At 39.1% G+C, this 26,779-nt stretch overlaps 1 protein-coding gene across 3 annotated transcripts in view; it reads left to right on the forward strand.

The window, feature by feature from the left end:
• The window catches only part of ZMYND11 (zinc finger MYND-type containing 11), a 105,548-nt gene that overhangs the window by 72,852 nt on the left and 5,917 nt on the right, over window positions 1-26,779 (forward strand). The window contains exons 4-15 of one of the 3 annotated variants that reach the window (XM_032099446.1): window positions 1,660-1,704; window positions 4,475-4,636; window positions 13,521-13,598; window positions 13,997-14,089; window positions 15,560-15,647; window positions 16,766-16,821; window positions 17,610-17,687; window positions 18,213-18,331; window positions 20,181-20,388; window positions 22,234-22,302; window positions 24,133-24,405; window positions 25,479-25,664. In XM_032099446.1, coding sequence (XP_031955337.1) covers window positions 1,660-1,704; window positions 4,475-4,636; window positions 13,521-13,598; window positions 13,997-14,089; window positions 15,560-15,647; window positions 16,766-16,821; window positions 17,610-17,687; window positions 18,213-18,331; window positions 20,181-20,388; window positions 22,234-22,302; window positions 24,133-24,405; window positions 25,479-25,664 — 1,455 coding nt within the window. The remainder of the gene's footprint in view (window positions 1-1,659; window positions 1,705-4,474; window positions 4,637-13,520; window positions 13,599-13,996; window positions 14,090-15,559; window positions 15,648-16,765; window positions 16,822-17,609; window positions 17,688-18,212; window positions 18,332-20,180; window positions 20,389-22,233; window positions 22,303-24,132; window positions 24,406-25,478; window positions 25,665-26,779) is intronic. The other 2 variants (XM_032099454.1, XM_032099464.1) reach the window with 2 other exon arrangements.

The following is a 26,779-nucleotide window of genomic DNA, read 5'->3' on the forward strand; positions in this document are numbered from 1 at the left end:
GGAGAAACCAGATTAACAGGTAAGAAATGAGCTATGTTAATGGAATGTGCATTATAAAAAGGCAAAGTGGTCCTTTTAGACAAAGTGTAAGAAAGGAGGCTATACTGTTTTCGTGTGCTATGCCTACATATACTTTATATGAAAATGAAAATTTATTACTTGTTTTAACATATTTTTTTTTACAATAATTACGGGCTTGCTGTGGTATGGAAGTGACCTAATAGTTACAATTGTGACCTTTAAGTTATTGTTAATTTTACTGTCAGTATGTGCTTCACATCTCCTACTTAATGGTATGCTAATTGTACAGCAGGATGTCACATTCTCCAACATACAGATTCCCTATTTCAATTACAGCTAAGTAAATCTCCATTACTAATGAGTAAGCATTTCTTTTCCATGTACATTTGCATTATAATGGACATTTTCTTTGTGCACTAAAATTATTCTTTCCTTGACAACAACTATGTATTTTATTTTACAGTAAAGGCTACGACATGATGATTCATTCCTTTCTGTTGGGTTTATCTGTATTTAAATTGTCAAATGTTCTGGATAGCCTGACATTTTCTATTCCGTGTTATTTTTCTGTACTTACAGAATAAATGTATGTATTTTCTTTAAGACAACCTACTTAAGACAAATGACAAACAAAAGTAAGCTTACGTACCGGTCATAAATTAAGTTGTATTTTTGAAATTGTTGCAGTGCTTCGCTCATGTTGCTGAGAAATCTCAGCTATTTATGTCAGTGCAAAGTGACCTTTATGATACAATGTTTGACAGATTTGAATATAAAGAACAAGTGACCACATGTGACCCATATGATTGCAAGATCCCACTCTGCTTAACAGAGCATAGCTCTTTGGCTATTACACGCAGTCCCCCAAACACATTTGCTGCCCGGCTGATGCATAGATTTACAAACACAGCAGGCAGCTGGGCAGAACGAAGGGGGAAGGCCTCCCGTTGGATCTGAGTTAGGCACCTTTGCTGCCAAATCCGCTCCCTCTCGGGGCCAGTCACTGGTGCCGCTGAACCGCTGAACTTGGGCAGGCAGCAGAGGATTCCCTTTGTCTGCCAGCACAGTGACCTGGGAGGCCTTCCCTGCCCTGCGTCAGGAAACGGAGTCCCTGTGGCGGAGATCCTTCCTTCAGTCTGCGTGGCCCTGGGAAAATGTCTCACCTTTTATACACAAATACGGACTGTGAGTTTTAATGATAGCCTAACCTTTGATAATATGCAGCAAAGGTGTTGCTTTAATTTTGGTGGGGCCACTCCCTATGCAGTAAATTATGTTAGAAGGATCTTTTTTAGATGCCCAGAGAAGGTTTATGTATCAAAGAGAGTGCATTAATTAACAATCATTAATATTCTTGATGATTTTTAAATTGGCCTGGTGGTGGGTGTGTATATGGATAAGAATGATGGGTGCTGGGTTCTTTTAATCATATTTGGGATATTTTAAAGAAGTAAAATGTGGTGAAAGTGTCAGGTAGCATTCCAGGAATGCAGGAGGAAATGTGTGCAACCAAAAGTTAGAACTAACAGATTGATTTCCTGGTCACTGTGCATGAATTCTTTCTAGCCTTGTGTATATCCTGATAATCAGATGGCTTACAGTATAGATACAAAGTTTGTTTTGTTTTTATTTTGAAAGGCCTACGGTATGCAGCCTTTTTCCCAGACAGCAGCAAAAAACAAGGTGAACAATTTTTGCACTATGTGGTTTTGAATTCTGTCATATTTTCTATTACGTTTCTGTCTTCCATTAGGATAGCTTAGTCTACTCTCTTAGCCACCACCATCATCCATATCACTCCCGGTCCCGGGTTCAGTGTGCGTGCCGTGTGTCCGGCGGGCTCCCGGGGCTGGCCGCGGCCGCTCGGATGTCGCAGCTCCGGGCGCTGTCACCGCGGCCGCCCTTGGGCCGCTGCTTTCGGGAGCGGCCGGCGACACCTGGCGGTGCGAGCGGGAACTGCAGCCCCGCCGCGCCTGCGGCTGCAGGAGCGCCCTGACCTGCCCGACCCCGAGCGCTGGCAGCCGGAGCTGGGCACACTTAAACTAATCCCATTTCCTGCATGAAAAAAAACAAAAAAACCCCAAACCAACAAAGTGCTGGGAGCACATTCCCCTCCCATTCACACGTAGGTAAACCGAGAGAAGCAATGACCAGCATTTCATTGTTGCTGGAGGAAAATTAATTCCTCTGACCTCGCTATTGAAGTCAATAGGGCAGTTGTCCACAAGGGTTATGTTCCTTTTTAAATCTTTTTTTATTAGCTTTTCAAATATATTGCACAAATTAATGTTTTATGTATACTTATGCACTAAATATACTGCATTAAACTAAAACATTTTTCTGTGAAAAACCTTGTATTTAGAAAGAATGAGGTTTTCAAAACTTTACCGTGTGAATACTGAAGGAAGCTTCTTCTGGTGTTTTATTTAACGTCATGGATTCTGGCTTGAGTGTATGATTTTTCTTGCCAGCAAATATATTTCCGTATGTTTATGAAATTCCACATCTCTTTGCCAGCATATTTCTTAACAATGGAATATCTGGGAGATAGGAATACGTAACTAGTGCAAACAAAAATTAAGAATCCTGGTATCCTGATTCTGTGGTGAAATTGCAGGACCTGTTAGGGTCTTCTCAGTTTAATTTTTATCTAACATACCTTCAACCAAAACTGATTATTTTTCTTGCTTAATTGGCCCATTACTGCCACCTGATTTTTTTTTTTCATTTCATACATACAGTTAATATAAAAGAAATAAAAACCACTACTTTATCCTGATTTTTCTCAGTCTGCAGGCAAATCAAGTTCACCAATAATGCAGTATCTTTAGTTGTTTACAAAATATCCTAAAGAAAGGACTCCCAAAGTACACGGCCACTGGACTTTGGAAGGGGAAAGATTTGGTGAAACAAGAAAGTGTTCTTTACAGCCAAATTTGGTGGTGTTATGCCATTTTGAGATATACAGAATTTGCCAATAAAATGAAATTAGGAGAAATGATAACAGGTCAAGTTACTCTGTTAATCTGCACAACAAAGGAGGGCAAAGTTCTGAGTTCAAAAATCACTGGTTACAATTCCATAGGGCAGTTTTTCTCCTCTAAACTTGCTGCCCCTGCAATCCAACATTCATGGTACATAAACTTTAGTGCAGGCAGTTTGGGTTGAGGCTGTCCCAGAATCTCTTGTGTTCATGGGGGCTCTGGTCAGATGAGTTCTGTACACAACACGGCTGCTCTTCAGCAGAAGGGACTGGAAGCGCCACTTGTGTGTGGCACTTCTTACGCTGCTCCGCTGGAGGAGACCTTTCACACAAGGACTGTAGTTCCCAGACACAGAATAATGAAAATCAGACAAATGCCAGCTCTGGCAGTTGGTGGGAATTGCTAACTCCACCTTTACAACATGACATTAAAAATAGCTTGATCTGATTTTTACCGAGATAATTTATTGAAGAATAGGAGTAATTTTTTCAGAGATCTGAACCCATTGAAAAGTGACATTTGACATGAAAAGGCATTGGGAGTTTTATCTGAGATATGACAGCTATTTTGTCTTCTAAGTGTAGGGAAAACTGTGGCATTTCAGATAACAAACATAAACATTTAACAGTGGCCACTGGCAATTCTGCTTGGTTTTAGAACTATAGATTCCTAGAGCAAAATTCTGCTTCCAAATTATATGCATGCTGCTCTCATTTATTTCAGCAAAGCTTGTGCACATGTTTCAAAGGTCAGAATTTGGCCGTTGGGGGTGAATTTTCAAGGAAGAGTATATTAAAGACATCTGTGCATCACAGAACCATATCCTTTGTCTTCTGTAGAATGTTTCAGGAATGAGCCTGGTGCTATTTGAGCACGGCAAGTGAAACATTTTATATTTTTTGAATTGCATTGGGATTGCTTAGCAGAAACATTTCTTGCAGTAATTGGTTCATGATTTCATTTATTTCTTGTAACTCAACACTTCAATGCTGAAAAGTTGTCAGTTTTAAGACAGTAGAGACTGGAAGGGACCGCCCTTCAGAAAATTACAGTTGAAAATATACTGTAACAATCAAACTAAGGGAAATAGTCCAAGAAAATAGGTATGGTCTGTTGAGGTGCACAAACTTTTGTTTGCAGTCTAATACAGAGAGGTCAACAAATGTTTTACACAAAGGTAGAAAACAAACCCACTTTTCATTGTGGACAGAGCTCATATTTGAAATTGTAACTAATCAGACACTTGAAAAAACTAAAACTTGGCATTCATATTTTATTGGCGTTAGTGTGTATTAAATTGATGAAGATCTTTAAGCACATAGGTTTTCCCCTGTTTTTTAAACATTATACACCACTTAAAATGTTTATAATGTCTAATTGCTGCTGGATTTCAAGACATATCAATTTTGTTCTTAGTTCCTGCAGATTTTGACAGAATGTCATACCAAAATATTTTGTATTTTTTGTAGGACTGGGAAACAGAAAATCATGACTGGTATTGTTTTGAATGCCATTTGCCTGGAGAGGTGTTGATATGTGACCTGTGTTTTCGTGTGTATCATTCCAAGTGTTTGTCTGATGAGTTCAGGCTTAGAGACAGCAGTAGTCACTGGCAGTGCCCAGTTTGCAGGGTGAGTACCTATGAGATTTCATGTGCTGATTAGAGGATTGATATTCATTAATAGATTCATTAAGGTGTCCAGATGGTCTGGCCAGGTTAATGGGTAAAGAACTGAATATTGAAATGATGGTACATACCTAGAGCATCTATGCAGAGGTACCAAAATGTGGTGCCTGTAGCAGATGGCTATTTTTGAAGACTCCAACAAGTTTTACTTGCACAGTACCCTGTGTCAGAGTGTGTGCACCTAAGTGCAGTAAAGTGTGGGAACTTTCGACAAGAGTAAACAAATTGCTGTATAAAATGCTACTGTTTTTACTTAACGTCATTGTAATGAATCATTTTTGTATTTTGATGACTTGCATTCTTAATATTTTATTGGAATGATATTTTACGTTATAAAGCCACAATCATGTTACTGATGAAGGCAGTATCAAAAATATGGAGTTAAATCCTGCTTTTCATTTACTGATGTGGATTCTGTTGGTGCAAAAAGGGCAATCTGGATTTCACTCAGGGCGTCCATATCTATGTTGCTTTTTCTTTAAAAATGCTATTCTTATGAGTATGGTAGGGAGACAGCAAAAAGTATATTTTATATATTTTCCAAGAATGGGCAGATATGTTGTCTATGTGTCATTAGAAGACTAAACATTCTAGTCAGGATGGTACCTAGCCTTGAATCAGCCAAATACCTATTGCTGTTTTCATCTCTGTATCACCTCCCCAAATGGAGCACTTCACTAGGCTTCCTACAGAGCTAGGCTCCCTTCCTGTGGAAGGAATAATGCATACGAACGTTTCAGATAAAACTGTTGGTACAGAAAGGCATAAAACTGCCAGTTCCACTCTGCCTAGGATTGCTGGAGGGAGAGGCAATTCCTTTGCAAAAGCTTGGATTTAGCTGTAGAGCAGCAGACTGCTCTTAAGATTATCTGTGCCGCAGGGAATGTGAGGTTTCAGGCACTTCGTTGGATGGAGAAGCAGTTGTTGAAAACACGTGGATTGCTTTGTTTCAAAGCAGCACTTTTTGATTGCTGTTACCTTAGAACGAGTTCTAAAAAACCTGTTGCCTCAGACTGGGAGCTCTCAGGGTTTAGGGAAATAGCAAGAAAATCAAGCCTGCCTCAAGGAAGTTGAAAGTAATGAAAAAGAAGTAGTGGCAGGGAATAAACTGTTAAGAATAAAGACAAATACTGCATCTCTCCATATTGAATTGCTAGCATTTAATTTAGCTAGTCAATATTCCCTCTTTTAAAGACAAAGTATGACCATATATAAATGAATTGCTTTCAGATTTTTAAATAAATCTCTAATAATTGTTGGGTGTTATTATAAATATTAATAATTCCTATAAATAGTTAAAATTAGGTAAACTGCATCTAGTCTTCACTCTAGTTTGCTGGGAATTTTAGATGATGCCTGGTGAGAGTAGAGAATGTAGATGGTTTATGCCACCTTGTGTATGAGGTGGTTTTATAACATCTTGTAACATGGATGTCCTCAGAGTGGAAATGCTGAATCATTGCTTGAAATATGCTCCGATACGTCAGCTTGGAGAACAGTTTGACTTTCATCCTGAAGCCTTGATGTCCTTTATGGCAAAGATATTAAATAAATGTTTACCTTAAAAAAAAGTCCTGTGAAAATTGAGCCATGTGCTCTCTGCCTATCTTTCTGCATATTGGTTCCTTTTTCGTTATACGAATATAAGGAAAGGTTTTGGGGGCTCTTAAATACTTCCTGCCTTTGGCTTGCTTAGTGCCAAAGTTCACCTTGCTTAGGTGAAGATCAACCTATTTTTGTGAATATTGCCATTGTGAATGCCATGGCATCCTTCCTCCCTCTGTGCCAGCAGCTCCTCTTTTTGTTGTTGTTAATTCAAATCCCTTCAAGCCCTAATTCTGCAAACTTGGACTAAGGAGGCTTGCACAGTCCCTGTAAGTGTGGGAGTCAGCATCCTTGCGTCAGTATTCATCCTTCAGTATTCTGCTACTTTCTCCCCACCCTCCTAGGAAATGACTGATCTAATTTCATTTTAAAGGCAAGAAAGTGGCCTATATTCAAAAAACTAATAATGTGGAGAGAGCCCTGGCTGATGTCCAGAGGGCGTAACAGAGCTTAACCAAGTTGCATAAGGGCAATGGGGGATTTACGTTGCATTATCAGCTGTAAATATGTACCTTCAAGAAAAGTGATAGCTGGGACAAAGAGATACATATATTTTCATATTTAATTCTCATAACTGGACATAGCACTTTTCACTTGGAGATTTCAAAGCTCTACAAAAGTGAAGTAAAAGTGTGTTTAAAACATAATATATTGGGAGAAATAATCTAAGAACACTTCATTCTTATGTAAAGATTGCTTCTATAATGCTGCCAAGGTCAGCAAGCCTTTGGATTTTTCATTTCACAATTTCTCATTGTATTAGTTTGATCAACCTGTGCAGCTTTATCTTGCACACTTGACTACTCAGAACTATCTTATAAAAGCCATTGCTAAGGATTTGTTCATAACTAAAAAATATTTTTCCTCCCATATAACTTATAACAAGCCCTTTCATACCTTGTTCTCAACTATGTTTGCCTGCTCATGGTTTTTCTCCACTGCATCCATAAACAACAATGTCCAGTTCCTCATTTGTTTCTTTTTTTAACTTGACGGTACCACTCTGAATATATTTCTACTCTATATAACTCTCAGCAGGAGTCAAAAGTCAAACAAAGTTCAATTCAAACCACATTGCACTGACTGAAATTTTTCCCTGACTTTTGACTAATCACTGTCTTAAGTGAAATAAATTGGCATTATCAGCAAAATTCCTGGTAGGCAGGTCACAAGAAAAAAACGTAATATTGAATGAGCTTAGAGATCACATTTTTCACTACTGGAATAGTCCAGTCAAGACAGGGTTAGTCAGCTCAGTTTCTGAAGGAGAAGGAGACTTGTACATTTATTGCTGCTCTTCAATAAGATAAAACAAGGGAATTAATTTTCTTCAGCTGTTAATTTAGTACCTAAAGACTACAAAAGGTACTGCCAAAATACTAACTTTTTGGAGGGGGAATAGATATATACAAAATTATGAATAGGAGAATACTGATCACATGTTGGTGTAACTATTATTATTTCTTCTCTAAAAATCCAAATTTAAAAAAAAATATAGGAAGGCAAAATTCAGCATTTTGATATATCATTTGTCCTAGAGAAATAGATTTTGATTCATGAAACAGAAGGAAAGAATTATTCATGTGTTTTCACTTGACTCCTAAATTTTTTTACAATCATGTGATCAGATTGGTCTTCCATGCATGTTCTTTGCTAGGACTTATATCCAATTTACCTATCGTAGTGGGTGTTTCAATATTCCTGGGGTTTATACATAGGAGACTAAAGTAATCTGTAGAGTTTAAGATATTAAGTACTGTGCTGATAAGTATTCTATAAATAGGCTGTTTCTGAGTTCTGGTACTGTACTGAGCATTTCCTAGACTACATAAAAATAAACCATTATGCAGTTCACAATCGACTTCAGACAAAATTTGACAAGTGAGAATGACAAGCAGTAGAAAGTTAGAAGCACAGAAAGATGGAGGTTACTTAAGTGAAGTTGCTCAAGTGCTCAGATTAGGGGGGTTTAGGTACCAGCTGTCAGTCAAGGTGGTTAATGCAAAATACAAGGAAGGAGGAAATAATACTAATTTATTGACTTATTTTATGGTATTATGGTAGGAGTTTGTTAGAGACCTGTATGGGGAAGCACATTCTTGAAACAGGATTTGGTGGGGTCACACAAATAATAATCATGGATTGATGGTAAAGGGAAGTCCTAGTGCAGGACCAGTTTTAGCAGCACATGGCTCAGTGCACAGAGCCCACACCTGAGGAGGTTTTAGTTCTCAGCAGGTCCCTCCCATGCACCCTGGAGTAAATCAGGGAGCTGACAGAACAGGGTGCTACATAGGACATACTGAATGAAGTATAAAGGAATTTGTCCACAGCAGTGAGGAAACTGGGAAACCTCCACTTAGAGCCTCCTGCCACCTTCTTTGTGCACATAAAAGCATATTTAATTCATATGATACTTCATATTCAGAAAGTGCTTAATGCACCATACAAGTAGAAATCAATTTGTGGATTCAGCTGTAACATTTCCAAAAGCACCTGATGCTTTAAAAGTCTAGTTTTACTGCATTTGACCATGAAAGAGGCAAGTCTTAGGGCATATTTTGCTCATGCAGAAGCTTTTCTGTATGATACTTAGGGCACATAGTGCATTGATTGCTCTGAGACCCATTCCATGTGCCTGCATACCTTTCTTAATAGTACCGGAAACATGAGGACCTGAGGGTTGGAAGTTTAAGAGGGTGGCAGAGCGGTAAAGCTTTCCATATGTAGCACCAAATTCCTCTGGCAATTTAAGCCCTGGAAGAGTCCAAGGGCTAGTGTGTAAAGCAAGAAGTTTCTACAGGGCAGTGGTGAGTGTATGTTAGACTCATGCTCATAGTTCCCCTCTGCAAATAGACCCCTTGAAACCTGAATTGCTTCTGAAAATGCAATGGATGCCTTAGAAACATGTATCTGTCATTGAGCAGCCTTCACATAATCCATCACTGAACTGAGATGCAGCTCTTTGATGTGTGTATACACAGGACAGGTGAGGGAGGAAGGGACAAATATTCATTAATGGGAGATTATAGGGAAATGGAAACCTCTTTAAAGGGAGCAAATGTAATTTAAATTGTTACAGCTAGACAGAATGCTGGCACTGACACCTTGCATTTCTTAGAGATTTCCTATTTTTTCTCTTCAAATGAAAGATTGCAGCAACTGCAGCACAGTGGCCACTGCCACCCTGGGAGTTGAGAGCTCCATGCTAACTCAGAGTGCTGAGGTTTGTCACTTCCATCATCCCTGGTGCTACTGAAGGATGGAGTGTTTCTTGGAAGTGCCCCTAGCTGCTCTACCCTCATGTGGTTTGTAAAGTCTTGCAGTGAATTTCTGCACTATAAGCATGTCAGAATTGCTAAATAAGTCACACCTGTGCTGTGCAATATATTGCTACCCTCTTTATGAGTTCGGCAGTATAATTAATCTGGAATATTGAATATAAAGAGCAATGTAACCTTCAGGTACCAGAAGAAACAGATGTGCTGCAGAGAATAAGGCAAATACAAGGTATTTCCTGCACCCACAAGAAGAGAGTTGGGCTGCAGCCTTGGCCTTTCACCTACCAAATCTCATTAATCTTCTATATGAGGATTGCTATTGTGAAGGTTATTACTTCACTCCTACATCCCCTGTGTAAACACTGGGCCTGACCAAGCCTTTCACTTTACCTTGATTCAGAGCAGAAGGTTTGCAGATTTCTCTAAAGCAATGAGAGGAGTTGTCCATGTTGCAGGTTAAGCTGAGCAGGCAGCTGAGCACCACACGGCTGCTCTCTCATGTCTCCTCAACACCCAGCTGAAAAAGAAAACAAAACAAAAGTGGTGCAAAGGCAATCACTGCCCACACTCCATGGACTGATCTATGCCCAGACAGTTCCTGACCTAAAGATGGTTAAATTCCCCCTAGGCCCTCCTCTTCCTTTCTGTTGTTGGGCATGACGTTATATGCCATGGAGTATCTCTTTGGTTAGTCAGGTCATCTGCCTTGTTGTGTCTTCTCCCAACCTCTTGTGTACTCCCCAATCTATTCACTGTGGGGGCAGAGTGAGAAACTGCCAAGGCCTTTGCATTGTGCAAACACTGTTCAGCAAGAGCTAAAACATCCATGTGTTATGAACACTGTTTTGGGCACAAATCTAAACCACACCACCATACAAGCTGCTGTGAAGACAATTCCTTTCATCCTAGCCAGACCTAGTACAGTCTTATATTAAGATAATTTGTCCCACAAATAGGCTATCTACAAGTATAAGGATCCTGATATTTTGGGGACTGGATTGAATCTCAGCAGTCTCCTTGAAAGAAACTTGAACTTGAACAAGGTTTGCAGTTGAGTATCTTAGTAGATCTGACAGGGAAAAGATAGTGGATCTTGCCACTATCATTGTTTTTGTTTCCTGAAAGTAGGAAATTAGAAAAATGAAAACTTAATTTTCATTTATATTTGCTTCTATAGTGCTCTGCCAAAAAAGGGACTTGAAAGTGGGTATATTATCTTGTGTCAGAGCAATATAAATAGATTTTATGCAAATCATAGTCCCCAGCTAGTATTATCTATTTTCTTGCTTTAAGTGGCTCTAGGTTGACTTGTCTGAGAACACTACAAGTCTTCAAAATACAAAGAAGGGGTTTTTTTATTAAAAAATTACACATTTTGCAGTATAACTTCCGAAGAATGTGATTGCTACCTCCTAAATGGCTAATTATTGCTGAAAAGTGAATGAAGTGGTTGAAATGTAACTTGCTTTCTACAAAGGGTGAGCAACCGTGCCATAAAAAGACATTTTGCTGGCTCATAGGCTCCAATTCTCTAAATTTATTACCTTTCAAAATTTAGTAGAGGAACATGGAGATCAAGTTTTTCTTAAAATAAATCAGTGTAGGGATTTGAAAGAAAAGTGAAAAAATCAAAGTTTGCCAGAATTGGCAAGTTAATTATATCATTTTCATTGGTGCTTAAGATGATATTAATTGCTGACATCAATAACTATACAAAGCTAGCTATCTATCTTTTCTTATGATCTGAAGGATAAGACTGTAAACCATCTATCTCAACAGTCTCTTTCAAACTGTCTTGCCCAGCAGGGCATGAAAAATGGTTCACATGAATTCTGAAATACTTTCAAAGGATGATAAATTCAGAGCCATGTCAGAAAAAGAGGTGTAGGACTAGTCAGTGCAAGTGAGTTTTATTATGTCCTTATAAGTTTCAGTCTTTTAAAATGCTGTGTCATTAGCAAGCACGCAGCACTCCGGTGCCTGAAATGACAAAATGACAGCAGCGTTTCATAATGCAGATAATTTAATGCACATTTGGGTTTTCATTTGCAGTAGCAATGTTGGTTTATGAGAAACTGAACAGGTGATTTGAATTCCAGCAGAATGCACGTTCTCACGGCAGTCAGAGTGAAACATGAATATACAGAAGGTGATTCAGATATATAGTGCAAGATAAAATTCTCTGTCAGTCCAGAGTTTGGAAGGAAGATCAGGCAACCATTAATATTATGAAAATAATGCTTAAAGGAACTGTAGGTATTAGAAATACCTGGGGCTGGCCCTTTCCACAACAGAGAGTTTTTCCTAGTCAGGAGAAAACTATAGTGTTGTTATGCACAGTGCAGAATCTGAGTAGGTTCGTGACTGAACTGGTATTTCAGCACAGTTTGTAATGATTCTAATTGCTGTTAAGCAATCAAATGAGCAGCTTTGCAGGTAGTGCTGTGTGCAGTTTTGTTTTAAGAAAGAGGTAGTAAGTACAATCCTGAGATGTACAGGTTGCAAGTTTGCTATAGCACAGGGGAACAGCCTGTGATTTTCAGTCTCCTCAGTGTCTTGCAGGAGGAATATAAACAGGGGAGACACAATCAAATCCTATCAGCTTTTTTTGCACTGATGTGTAATTTTACCCTTGCCAAGTAAATTTGTAAAAGCAGTTGCTCTGTACTCTGTGTGCTCCCTATGTTCAGAGTCACATACAATTAATTCAATGAAAAATAGCACACTTCTAGTGACTGATAATTTTTAAGGCTCATACTTCTTTGAGTTACCTACTGGAACATGCATTCGTTTTTTTCTTGTGTTTGCTAAGCAACCATCATCTGCACAATTTTGTGGACCTTGCTAAAGACCATGAGATTTTGAGGATGTAACAGCCAGTTTGGTCCACACAGGTTGCACACAAGTGCTGAAATGGGGCATGAGAAGGGGAGACTCATCTTGGCAGTCAGTGCACAAGGAGGTGGGAGGAGGAGTGAATGTCTTGCAAGAGATGTGGGCAATTAGAAACACTTCAGGATAATAAACCTGGAACCCATGCTGTTGTTTCACCATGATTTTGTTTTGGAAAGCTACTGTAGGTAAAAGCAGGGAGGAGGTAGCACTCTTCAGCCAGCTGTTGTAAGGCCATGCAGAACTGTGCACAGCTGCTGTGAGCCGGAATTAGAAAGGCTGCTTTGTAAGAGCACATTGGGCATTTGCAGAGAGACACCTTCTCTCTAGCAGCACGTTTTCTGTATGCAGGGCTTCTCACTAGCCTGATTATACTTCGAAGGGTGGGGTTAAGTCTCTATACTAGTCTAAGATGAGAGGCAAAAACTCTGGATCTTGAACTGCTAAAAAGTAGTCATCTGTGTTCCAGAATCCAGATTAAATTTTATTAAGGAAGAACCACAAAAATCCCAAACTGCTATGTTTCTTGAGCAGTAAAAAGTGCTCTGAGTTTCTACTGGCTAGAGCCAATTAGACTTCCTCTCAGGTGGTGTCATTTTGCTTAGTAAGCACATAATTTTTAGATGGTACAGGATATTATTTTAAAAATTATTTTTTATTTTACTAAAATTATTAATGGCTTGCTAATGAAAAGACCATTAAATAAATTTTAAGCTGCTCCCTAAAATGCCTTTCTTCATTGCTTTATTCTAATTAGGCACTTTTTTTATGAGAGGTTTTGACAAATTATTATGGATACCAGTGGAAATAAAACTTGTGATTTTTCTGTAGCTGAAGTTCTCAGCCCAGACATAATTCAAAGCAACACATATAGTTGTTGTGGCGTGTTAGTGTTACTAATTTCCCAGAAAAGATTTTCCCTAAGAAATAGTGTTTTATGTGATTCAAAGTTACCTTTTCAAATTAAGTGTTAATGCAGAGAAAATGTTTATTGGCTGGATTTTGAAGTCAAGTTTAAAATAATAATATGATCCTGTTTTTCTTTGGCAGAGTATCAAGAAGAAAAACACAAGTAAACAAGAGATGAGCACATACCTGCGATTCATAGTGTCTCGTATGAAGGAGCGGGTGAGTGTGAGACAGGGAGGTTTATTCAGTGTTGTGCTGCACTGTGGAGGGTCGTTGTGGTTGCTCAAGTGTGACTGTGCAGGGAGGAGGGCTGCAAGAGGGTGGGTTTTATTTCTTGTGTCACAAGCAGTGTGTGTTTCCACATACACTTATCAGGCGCCATGGCTCGGATCAGTATCGCCCTGACAGGAGCAGGTTATGCCATGGGCCTGTGGTTCCTCTGACATGGACATTTTTCAGGTTTGAGACACACGTAATCTCATGGGTTGTGATCCCCAGTTTGCCCTTATGTAGTCCCCACCTGAAATATTCCAAACTATTGCATTTTCTAATCTCCTTTTATGTGTTTTAAGCAGATTCTTAATGCAATAATAAACACTGTCTCGTGGTCCTTTCAGGCTATAGATCTAAACAAGAAAGGGAAGGACAACAAACACCCAATGTATCGAAGGCTGGTGCACTCAGCTGTTGATGTTCCTACTATACAGGAGGTAGAGTGACTTGCTTTCTAAATTACACACTGGTTTTGTGTCTTTTAACAGTGAAGGTCTAAAAAGTCCTAATCCTATTTAATTCTCTTTATGATGAGTATTTCAGTATTGTATCCAGCATTGGATATGGAAGCTTAACATTTCAAACTTTTCCTCATAAATATGTTACCAAGTAAAACCATTTTGAGTGGTGCCTAGTTTTCAGACACAGAATATCCTCAATTCTTTTTTGTGCTAAAGTTTTACTAGGAGCTGCAGGTAGCTAAAATCTTAGAGAAAGTACTGTTTAACTAAATCAACGAGACTCAAGTGCCTATGTTTGCATCTCTGGCCCAATGTTCTTGACCATATTCCAATTTCAGTCATTATGCCCTTGTGTAGGTGTCAGCTTTATAAACATCCAAATGATTCATAAAGAACCAATCATTTTGTTCATCATGAAAAACCAGACTCACCCAAAACATTTGTTTTGCATTAATTGTTCCAAAAATAAAGTACTAATAAATATTTTGTCCCTTTTTTCTGAACCAAAGGTCTGATCATGACTCATATAAATCAACTGCACATGACCATAATGAACAGCATACTCATCTTTACTCATTCCTGCAACTGGATTGCTATGCAGTGCTGTGGTATATCTTGCCCTTTACAACCACAGATGTGAAGAGCCTTTGTTTTATTATTAAAATGCATGCATAAACAATAGCTTCACTGACAGTTTTGGACACCAGCACTGCTGCCTGTCTAGAAGTGCTGGCAACACTGGTTGGGCCTGAAAATAGGTCAGGCCTTCCTTTCACTCTGTCAACTTCTGCTGCTTCCACAGAAGGTCTTTTGGCCTTGATAGCATTCTATAAGCTGATGTTGTTTTGTTTGATGATTGCAATTGTCATAGATGTTCTTGAGAGAGCACAACTGAAAATGTTGCATTCCTTATCGGACAAAAGGCCATACTAGGAAAATGAATTGCATGGCTCCATGTAGGCATTTGTTATGAGTTTGGAAGACTGGGACAATCAGCTTGCATCAGAAAGCACTGACTGTCAACCGAAGATCTTGGACGTTTAAAGGCAGTCAACATTGATTTGAAACTAGCTGATATTTTAAGGTACAAAATGTTCACCTCAGGGAACATATTTCAGTTTGAACAAATGTTCTGGGCCACACCTTATGCTGAAGCTACTCCAGATTCAGCTTGGTACAACCAGGAAAATCTTTTTTAAACTTGGTGAAGTATTAAAGAATCTATTTTACTTCTGAGCGTTGCATAAAGGAACCATTGCAAAAAGTTCAGCCAGTGCTCTGGTACTAACAAACCATGTCAAAGAGTTGTAAGTATTCCTTTTGTATGCAGGAAAGGCAGTGTCTGATCTGTGTTGCATAATGCAGATTTCTGTGAAAGCTTCTCTGCATAAACAGGTACAGCACTTTTAAGAGTTTTCTCACAGTCTTGTGTTTTCTTTTGTGTAGAAAGTAAATGAAGGAAAGTACAGGAGTTATGAGGAGTTCAAAGCAGATGCTCAACTTCTTCTACACAACACGGTGATTTTCTATGGAGGTAAAATACTACATTTACTGCTTGCCTTGTTTGATTCGTCTTTATTTGTAGGAAACTCACAAGTTCAGGATTGAATTTGGTATTAGATAGTCTTAAGTATTAATTAAGTCATTTGAAAGCCTTTAAAAATCAAAGTGCGTAAGGGTCTTTTCTGGCCCACCTACTACAGAACTATTTTCATCCTCCCTGGCTAAACCTCTTAGTGGGAATTTACACCTTTGCCATCCTGTTCCTTCTTCAGAAAGTCCTAAGTCAGTCTATACTGCAGATTTTTGCCAATATACATATGTTGTCCTAGGGTACGGTAGGGTTTCTCTGCTGTGTCAGCAGAAACATGTACTATAGACATATTTCTTTTACTTTTGGGCAATATCTGCCATATTGTGACAGCAAATGTAGCTGCATCCACACCAGAAGTGTGCTGCTGGTGCAGTGTGAAGGTACAGCCATCGGAGAAGCTGACAGGCACTGGGAAGGTAATGAGCGACTGATTGGAAGTCAAAAAACACCACCACCATCTCAGAAGCTGTAGCCAGGTCCTGTTTTCCAGAGCCATCATTTCAGGAAGAATGTGGCTCTCCCCTGCAGACGTGGCCTCCCCATCAGGGAGACTGGGAGGAGGGTGGCACCAGTCTGTTTGCAGCCCCAGGAGATTCACACTGTGGCTGGTGGGGAAAGATGTGAATATGGCAGGAGAGGAATACATGGGTGTAAAGGGAGATTCAGTGATAAACAGTCTGTGAAGCATCACTCAGAGCAGAGAGCAGAGGGCCATGTTTTAGGACAACTGCCGTGTGTCATTAAGACATAAGCAGAGAAAGAGACTGAATCCATACTAAGAGCAACTGTGTCTCCCTACTGCTGCTCCTCCTCAGATGTGTGCTTGTATTGTTCGGTGTAAAAGCAGTATTGTTGAATATAAATGTGACACAGAAAACAAATACTGAACTGAATGTTAGAAAATTTTAAATGGAAGGGCTGTCCAAGTGATTAAATTATGTTTTGTCTTCTTAAGCACGACAATTATAGCATGAAAGTCACAGCAATGACAGCTGCAAATCTTTGTGAGCACTGTGATCATACTGTGATTGTTTATACCATCTATTTTTAATTTATAGCGGACAGTGAACAAGCTGATATAGCAAGGATGCTTTACAAAGACACCTGCCATGAAGTAAGTACTACCAAGTAACCAAGATGTAGTTAAGATACTTGATTTTCATTTCAGAATCTAAGAAATTATTCTTCATATTACAAAAAAAAAAAAGGTGTGCAATTGAATTATAAATTTTTTCCTGACTCTGTAGCAGCTGATCGAGAATTCCTTTTTCTTTTTCTTCAGTTTTTTTTTGTTGGTTGGTTGGGTTTTGCAGTTGTAGTTGTTGTTGGGGTTTTGCTGGGGTTTTTTTTTTTGCAACTAGATTGTAATTTTAAAAACACTGATATTCAAATTTTAATTTTGAAAATAATCAGGTAATACATATTTGGACTAGAAATAATTGTACTTACTAATACAAATTGAACCTGAGGTGAGATTCCTACTAAACTCTGTAATTGGCATCAAAACATTTCTCCACATTCAGAGGACACCAAAAAATACAGCTGAGGAGCTGGCACACTTTCTCCTTTTGTACAGTTGAATTACTTCTCTCACAATGTACTTTAAATATTTGATGAATTTTAAGAACTATTCTTTGCATTTCATCTATAATAGATGATTAATATGTCAATTAGTCTTCTCCCTCTGCCTGGGTTTTCTGAAACATGAAGAATGTTTCTTCAGGTTGTCTTTCAGCCTCTCACATCCCACCTCAGTTTCACACCTTTAGTTTGCATGGACGGAAGTAACTCCACCAAATTACCAAGCAGGGCTGAAAAATTTTACTGCTAAAGGGAGAGGGATGCTACTGAAATCACATAAATAGGATTTTTTTTGCTTATTTACCTTCTTTTGTTTTTCAGCTGGATGAACTGCAGCTTTGCAAGAACTGTTTCTATTTGTCAAATGCGCGACCTGACAATTGGTTCTGCTATCCTTGTGTATGTTGCTGACACAGATTTTTATTTGTTTGCTTTTCTGTATAAAAGCCTGCAGTTTTGGTGTCATTAATGCACTGAATATTCCACTTCAGGGGGCTTGTTTCAAAGGCATAGTTAAGACTCTGTAAGCCTGGATATTTTGCACAAGTGAAGTGTTGATTGAAGTTCAAAGCTGTAACAATATAGGTTATAAAATTTGGGTATCAGCCGGTTACAACAGTTTCACAAGAAAATAAGGAGCTTACAGAACTAAAATTTTGCTCCTGAATGAAGCTAAAAAGACATGTTAATTTTTAGTCTGCTTAAGATCTCTGTTTTCAATAGACAGTTATACCCTTTTCAGACTTTGTTGTTTTGGGTTTTTTTTACTTTGATACAAGCAATATCTCTAACAAGGAAATGTATTGTAAGAAGATAAAAATGAAAAAAGCACTAGACACAAACAGTAACCATATTTTTAAGGTACTAGCATAGTATTACAGCAGAATATTTCATATCCACTAATAAATCCAACTTTTTTCCCAGATACCTAATCATGAGTTGGTTTGGGCCAAAATGAAAGGCTTTGGGTTTTGGCCAGCCAAAGTCATGCAGAAAGAGGACAATCAAGTTGATGTCCGCTTTTTTGGCCATCACCACCAAAGGTAATTTATTAATTCCATGTGCTGCTTTTTACAAACAATATTAAAGAATTTATCTCATCTATCATGTTGTAAATCCTGGCTCAGCTTGTTGCCAGCATTAGAAATACTGAATGCTTTCCCATAATGGTTTCAGAAAATTTAAAGTTCAGTCTAACACATGTGAAGTGTCCAAATGGCTCAGAGATTCTCTTTCCACAGTTGCCAGAAGGATGTTCCTTAATGCCATTTTAATTAAAGACAGTAAGTGAACTTCAGCTTCACTTGCCCAGCTTCACATGGGTGGCAGCCTGATAATCCAGGCCAAGGTGAAAATTGGCAGAAATGTTCTCCTTCTACCAGCAGTATTGACTTTGTGCAGTTTCTCATTTGAGCTGAGGCACTGCAATTTTGTGGTTTAGTACCATGATATATATCACAAATGTTTGTGTCTCACTGCTAGAACATTGACAGGCCTCCTGCTGGGAGCCAGTTTGCAATTTCAGTGAATCACTCTTTACATTGGAAACTTAACTCTTAGAGATCAGCTTTTGGTTCTCTCTCCAGTTGGTTGTTCACCATTTGAGGAAGTTTGTAGCAGTGTTACAGTGGATGTACTGTTGTTTGGGTTTTTTTTAATGTTTCATTTATGTGCCTATAATGTGAGGACAGGAAACATTTCCAAAGTAATTCATGGTTGTTGGGAGGTGGTATATTTTGGTGCACCCCAAAAGGGCCTAGACAATTCCGTAACAGTGTTTTAGGAGACTGTTTATTTAAATTGCTTTCAGTGTAACTTTCACAGTATATAACATCTTTTCACATGTTATATGAACTACCAAGACTTTCTAATAGTCATAAAGTGAGCAAAGGATCTTTACTGGTGCCTCAGTCACAGAAAGGTTTTTACCTTGAATGTGTTTACAAATGCAGTTTATTTCTTTAGTAATCTTTTGCTTTGAGTTCACACAGTTTAAAACTACTTAATAAAGTAACCTGGCACCTGTGGGATGAGGTGCTTGCAACTTCTTAAATGTGTGCTATACAAAAGGCAAAGGATGTTTAACTAGAGTGCCATTGCTGTGCTGGACTTGGACAAAAGGCCAAATTCTTGGCTGGTGTAAATTGGCATTGTTTCTTTGTCTTCACTGAAATTAAATTTATATTGCAAGAATAAAGAATCTGTTCACAAACATATAATTTGTTGATTATTTAATCTGTTAGGCAGGTGTGCATGGCACTGACCCTATATCTTCAATGTTCAAGCTTGGTGCTTGGTATAACTTTCAAAATGTCAAGACCTGCCCATCTTACTCTCTGAGGACTCTCGGAACATATTTAAGAGGACAAAGTAACTTTGGAACCAAGTCACTGGCATGAATTCAGTCCAAAGAAACATGACAGTCCCCACAAAAGTTCAGTCCTGATAGACAGGGGCCCAGGCTGCAAAATGTCTCTATTCCAGGTGATGAGTTGGTACATTCCTTGACAGTTTTAGCAAGGAGGTCAAGAGCTAAATTGGATTAGCATACGAACCTCCGATCAAAACTGTTTCTGTGTCTGACTCAGGGCATTTAGCAAGAGAGCAGGTAAGAGATGGTACTGGGGAAGGTTTGTGGCTCATCAAAAATGAGGGAGACTTTTAGCCATAGCACCCACAGCTAACAAGTATTTATAATAACAAAAATGTCTAACAGTATGCAGTCCATTTTTTTTCGAGTGTGTTGAGTTTAAAAAAAGAAATCAAAGTAAAAAGGAATTGTCAGTGATCGGCCATTGTGAAAAACTGCTTTTGAAGTCAGTTTCTCAGGTCAGGATCCTTCACCTGTATTATTTAATGTTTCTGAACCTGTCTGTACTGTGTATTCAAAAGGGCCTGGATCCCCTCTGAAAACATTCAAGATATCACAGTTAACATCCACCGGCTGCACGTGAAACGCAGTATGGGATGGAAGAAGGCCTGTGATGAGCTGGAACTGCACCAGCGTTTTCTTCGTGAGGGGAGATTCTGGAAATCAAAGAATGAGGACAAAGGGGAAGAGGAGGCAGAGTCGAGTATCTCTTCCACTAGCAATGAGCAAGTGAGTGCTGCTACAATATTAGCAATCAGGGCCATTCATTAAAGAGTACGAAGATGATATATTTTTGATTAATGTGCTATTAAATTAGCCTTGTGCGCTGTCTGCAGGTTTGTGATGACAAGAGGGTTCAAAGGCTTATTGTCTCTCTGTTTTGTAGCTCAGTAATAGCAAGAATACAGATTTTCCTCTTTCCTCAGTTTCTTGGATGACCTTTGGGAAGTTTCAAAGTGTTTGTCACTTAACAGCACCTTGATGAGACAGATCAAGATTTCTAAAGTTAAATAGGAATGGTCAAGTCAAATGTCACAGATATCAGATGGACTGCAACACTGCCTTCTTGGAGCCCTGTCAAGGGCCAGCCCTGTAGCTGCTCAGCCTTTTCACAGCTGGAGTATGTTCACTTTGGACTCTGTCCTGCTTTCAGATCCATGAGTAACACCAGCTGTGACATTTTCAGCAGGTCCAACTAAAGTTAGGTGCAAACGTTGCACTTGGGGACCATGTGACCAGCAAGATTAAAGTCATTAAAAATAATTCTGCAAAACAAGAAAAATTGCATTGTTTGTAACAAAGGGAACAAACAGCCAAGATCCAAAACCTTGTATTTCCATGTGGAAATTCCCTTATCATAGCTGATCTTTACTAGTCATTCATCGTCCAAGAGGGTATTGTATATTCACTACTAGTGACTTGGCAGTAAGGTTTTCATAGTTTGCAGGACGCTTCTCTGTATTTTTGGCAGCCCTTTCCCTGGCAGCATCTTTTCTCATTTAAAACCACTATCCTTTCTCTAAGTCTGTATTAAAAAAAAAATCGGTGTATTTTGACTCTCTTCCTTTGTCCTTTTGTCAAACAGGTCTATCACCCAATTTGGAACTAAAAAATTAAAAGTTTATAAAACTGTATGTTGTAGTGGGAGGTTGTTCCTTATCAAAGTGGTTTTAGGGTTTTTAAGCCTAGTTTGCTTAGCTAACCCTTTGTAGCCCCTTTGTTTAAAGTCTTGTGTGCAGTCATTCAACAGCCTGTGGTAAAACAGGAAAATGGTCACAAATAAAAGATAACAGTGGTATTTTCACATTTTTTTCAGAAGTGTCAGTCACAGGGTCTGAAGTGTCTGTTTATGTATTTTCTCTTCGATGCCATCTGTTCATCCTTCACTTGGCAAATGCTTATACCTGTTTTACTGGTTTCCCAGATAAAGGAACACAAGAGTAGCCATCAAACTCACTGTTCTGCTGTAGTCTGCAGTATCCTGTTACTAACACTAGCTAGTACTGCATGCTTCAAAAGCAGGCGTAAGAACTTCTCTACAAGCACCGTAAGATAATTACCATCAACTTAGATCTCATCCTTGTTTCTATTGTGAGAGTGACTTTTACTCTAAAGCATTAAGTTCCATACCCCTCCAGTTATAATCCAGTCTGGATGTTCTTACCATATTTACATACTTACATTTGCTTTACAATCACTGCTGTTTTCTGGCATCAAACAAGATCTGATTTCTAAGTATGGGTCACTGATACCAGAATATCTCAGAAAACGAGTGTTTGAGCTTGTGTGTGAAATGAAGAAAGGAATGGTTAAGAATATTTTAGCAAATGCATATTAAATATTAGAACTTGTTCATTAATTTTGTTCCTTTGTGCATTCATAGTCATCAGTGATAACATAGAAAGTCTAATGTGTACACTTCTCATTTAAGAACATTTAATTAAACTTTCTATTTGATACCTTAAAAATTGCAAATAATCACAAATAAAGGGCACATTGGTCATGTTACAATGAAAGCCGCTTACATGAACTGGTTTTTGGATTGATTCAATATGCTTTTCTTAATGTTCACAGCTGAAGGTTACTCAGGAACCAAGAGCAAAGAAAGGACGACGTAACCAGAGTATGGAACTCAAAAAAGAAGTGAGTGACCTAAATGATTGTGTTTGTAGAGATAACAAGTACAAAAAGTCTGAAATTTTAATAGACACACCTTCAGTTTCAGTCACCTTTTACTGATTTTACATTAGTCTTGGAAGTTCCAGCCCCACACTTGGTCCTCCTTGCTAACAAATGTAATTGTGCCTCCCACACGTAAGTAATGTGTGTCATCATGGGAACATTCTGTATTGTGAATAAAGGAAGTCAGCTTACAACATTTCTTTTTTAATAACAAATTCAGGCTATCAGTAAGTCCATAAACAGCAGAAATTAGTAAGTGCAATCCAGACTGTAAAGTTTATGAACTACCGTATCCACTTTGTCTATGGGGCTTCTCTGTTTATCCCGCTTGCACACGCCAGGATCAGGGAACCAAGGGCTGCGTTATTGCGCGTGTACACAAGGGGGCACTTAGAGAGAGAGCCGTAAATCTGTTCCGAACCGTGAAGGACTTTTTCCTGGCTTTGTTCCAGCTGCAGGAGTAATGCTAAGAAAAATTTGCATATAGGTCCATTCCTTGCAAGAGGACTCGGGGTGCCATTGCAGAGGAGGGTGCAGGTACGGTAGCACCAGAGCTCCCTGTGGTGGCTGGAACACAGATGTGGCCACTCGTAATTCCTGGGCACCTGCCCCCCCCTTGTACCTGACCCCGTAGGAGGCAGCTTTGTTGATGGAGGCAGTGACACAGTCTGTGCTCCCTGGGGCACAAACTGTGTTTGAGTGCAAGATAGGAAGATTACAGGAGGATGTCTCACCATTCTTATTGTGTTTTCTGTCAAGCGAATGCTGTAATTTGCTTCATATATTTATGTCTTAACATTTGCCTTCTTAGCTCTGATCAGTGATCCAGAAGTCAATCACAGTGACCTCTTAGAGAGTAATTGATTGCAAAAGGGAATACACAGTCAGGCTTTTGAATGGTGTGAGCAATGCTTCATCACACAGACAGGCACAAAGTCTAGTCCTGAGCAAGGCTTTGTCTCTGCACTGTAAAATGAGCATTCAAACATCTCACTTGAAAAAAAAAAATTATTGTTTGTGTCTTGAGACACTTCAAATAGCAATAAGTGATTCCAGGAGTGTAACTTCGATCTGTTCTAAAGAGCAGGAGCAATTGGTGATACAGGGTAATAGCACAGGCAGCTAAATTCAGTACAGTACACTACAGTAACTGTGACTTCTTTCTTGATAATTGTGTAATTATATAGAGCTTCTGTGGTCATCCAAGTCTAGTTCTATATTATTGGAAGCAAGACGTAGACTCTCATTAGCCTTTCATCTTCAAAGGACCTTTGAAGTACTAATCAATCTTTGCAGCAGTTCTATGGAATCAGTGGAATATTACAGACTCCAGTGGAGCCTGCTGGGCCAGGGGAAGCCCAGAGTTTGCCAAAACAATTCAGGAGCCTTGGCTATGCAACTACAGTCTCTTTAGGCAGAATATTGTGGGGAAAAGTATCTCTAGCAGATCTCTAGTAATCCCAAGGGGTCAGCATAGCCTCTGAGGTTTGTCATACTTTTGGGGAGGTGAGGCTGGGGAGTGTGGCATCCTGAGGCCATTGGTGTGCTTCCTTTTGGAGGGCTCCAGGCTGAAGTCAGAAAAGCCTGACCCAAGAGCCTACCCACTCTCAAGCTGGTTTTCCACAGGGATCCCACATCCCATTAGCACTACAGGTCTTCAACAGACACCTTTCACATTAATTACACTGATATTATTCATGTAACATTTTTCCTTCAGGGGGAACTGAACAGTTAACAGGTTGACTTTTTCTATTTTGATATCTGATTTACAAGTTTGTTCTTTCTCTGCAGGAGCCAGAACCTGAAACTGAAGCAGTAAGTTCAAGCCAGGAAATTCCCACAATGCCTCAGCCCATTGAAAAAGTTTCAGTCTCAACTCAGACCAAGAAGTTAAGTGCCTCTTCTCCAAAAATGCTGCATCGGAGCACCCAGACCAGTAATGATGGAGTGTGTCAGAACATGTGCCATGACAAATACACCAAAATCTTTAACGATTTCAAGGACAGGATGAAAGCTGATCACAAAAGAGAAACTGAGAGAGTTGTGCGAGAGGCAGTGGAAAAGGTAACACTTGTTGAACAGCACCTACACTTGAGGGTTGAGAAGGGATTTTGGGGATTTTTTCACATTCTTTTCTATTTTTTTAACAACTGCTCTTACCAAAATGAATAAAAAACCTTTTCCAAAGAGACTACATAAAAATACTCTCCATTATTGCTTTTTTAGACCATTTCTATACCAACAAGCCTACTTTAAACAGAAAACTCTTGACTTTTTTTGATTCTTGTCCACTGAAATCAGTTTGTGATCCAAAACTGAAACTAATTGTTCATTCATGAGTATCTGTTTCCAAAGCCTTTCTCTCCATTGTCAAGTGTGATTCTAAACAATGTCATTGTTTAACTGCTAGTCATAAATAATTCTTCTTTTGTCAATCTTCTAACCTAAAGATCAAATAGGGTCACTGAAATTTGTTTGAATTTTCTTATCTAATAATAACCTGTTTAAAATTCAATGTCTTAAACTTGACCTGGTCACCTTTGGCTGGAGAGAGCAGGACAATTTGGAGGATGATTTGTCTGACCTCTCTTAAGTACCTGTCTTAAAATAAGATTAATTTCCTTCTGCATGAAGGACTGTGAAATGAACCTAGGGAGTTCAAGTGTTAATCCTGTAGGATTAAGACACCAAAGGTTTAGATACCTGAGCAAGGGCAAAGGAACCTCACTGACAATGAATACTTAAAGGTACCTCTTAATGAACTCAGGGATGTTCAATTTTGTATTTCCCATTGTGCACTTGCTATAGATTTATATGCAGTTGTAGATTTGGAAGAAACAAAATCTTTTTTTAAGAGAAATTCATAAATTTGTAAACTGATCATTGAGCAAATATGCATAGAACTTACTTAGCTTATTGTAGATGCCTAGCAGAGTAGAAATACAGTGACATTTTTATTTGATAAAATCTAATTTTGTTCTAACTGAGAAATTTTTATTTCCTAAATAGGAGAAATCTCCAATTAGGTGACCTCCACCTGTATCAGTAATAGAGGTTTAAAGAGTAGAGGTTTAAATAAGACACTTTCAATTCCAATAGCTGTCCCCTGACTTGTTTTGCTGACTTGTCTTTGGCAGCTGCGTACAGAGATGGAAGAAGAGAAAAGGCAGGCTGTAAATAAAGCTGTGGCCAACGCACAAGGAGAGATGGACAGAAAATGTAAGCAGGTAAAGGAGAAGTGCAAAGAAGAATTTTTAGAAGAAATTAAGAAACTAGCAGGCCAGCACAAACAACTGATTTCCCAGACCAAGAAGAAGCAGTGGGTAAGTGTCCAAAATTTATCACCAGTAAGTGCAAATGTATAATGCATCCTTCAGGCCAGTTGAAGGGGATTTCTTCCTTGTTTTTAACTGCACTGCTCTTCCACTGCTCTTCCAGTATTAAGGCTTTCTCCTTCATATTACTGTTTCAAATTTTCTCCAGATTTCAACTTGATATTCTGATTACTTTCCACCTTAATTTGTTAGTGTTAACAGCAACATCTTCTAGAGTCCAATCAGATCTTAGTATCAAAAATATTTTTTTCTATATGCAGTTTTACTCCATAGAAGACATGTTTTGCATTATGTTCACGTTCCTTTGATCTTGAGGCCTCAGAGGGTACAATATATGGCTGCATCAATTTGTATTCCCCTGCTAATAAGGCTATTAGTGATATCCTTTTGGCCTTTTCCTCTCCTTGCTTTTTCTACAGCTCTTTTATATTCTTTTGTATTTAAGACATGACATTCTGAAATGTATTCCTCTCCCTCGCTCAGATCTTCAGTGCAAATCTTCAGCATCGACTACAAAAACCATGTTGCTCTGCCCTTTAGAAACATGAAAATACACATCTAACTTAGTGTTCTATTACATGCCACAAACTTTTCCCTGGTTTTATTTGGATTGTGGCTCATGTTTTCTCAGGCTGGAAGTGTGTTCTCCCGCATGACTGTACACCACCTAGCCAAACACTGCAAGCACCATAAATTGTGCTGCTTTCCAGGAGCAGAGTGCAGGTGGAAACCACTCTGCTCAGGAGCCGGGACCTGGCACACACACAGACTCCGCTATTTCTATGCTAATTTTCACAGAACAGGGGAGTGAAAGCCATTGCTCAGGAAGTCACACAGCACTGTGACAGCTGTCTGTAACACACAGAGGGGTGGGCACAGGATTGTAGCACTGGTGGGGCTGGGAAGGAGTGGGAGCCTCCAGGAGATGGCACAAGCCAAGGGACAGCCAGTCCTGCCAGCCCCCTGCAGCCCCATTTGCCTTCTGCTATGAAGGGCTGTTTTGCTGCTGCTCAGCCTCATTAGTCCCTGTGCTTACATGAAACGATGGTCCCTGCAGGGAAAACTCTGCTCTGGAGAAGAGTGGAAAAAATACTCGGGCGAGA

The sequence above is a fragment of the Corvus moneduloides genome, chromosome 1 (genome assembly GCF_009650955.1).
Source record: "Corvus moneduloides isolate bCorMon1 chromosome 1, bCorMon1.pri, whole genome shotgun sequence".
Classification (NCBI taxonomy): domain Eukaryota; kingdom Metazoa; phylum Chordata; class Aves; order Passeriformes; family Corvidae; genus Corvus; species Corvus moneduloides.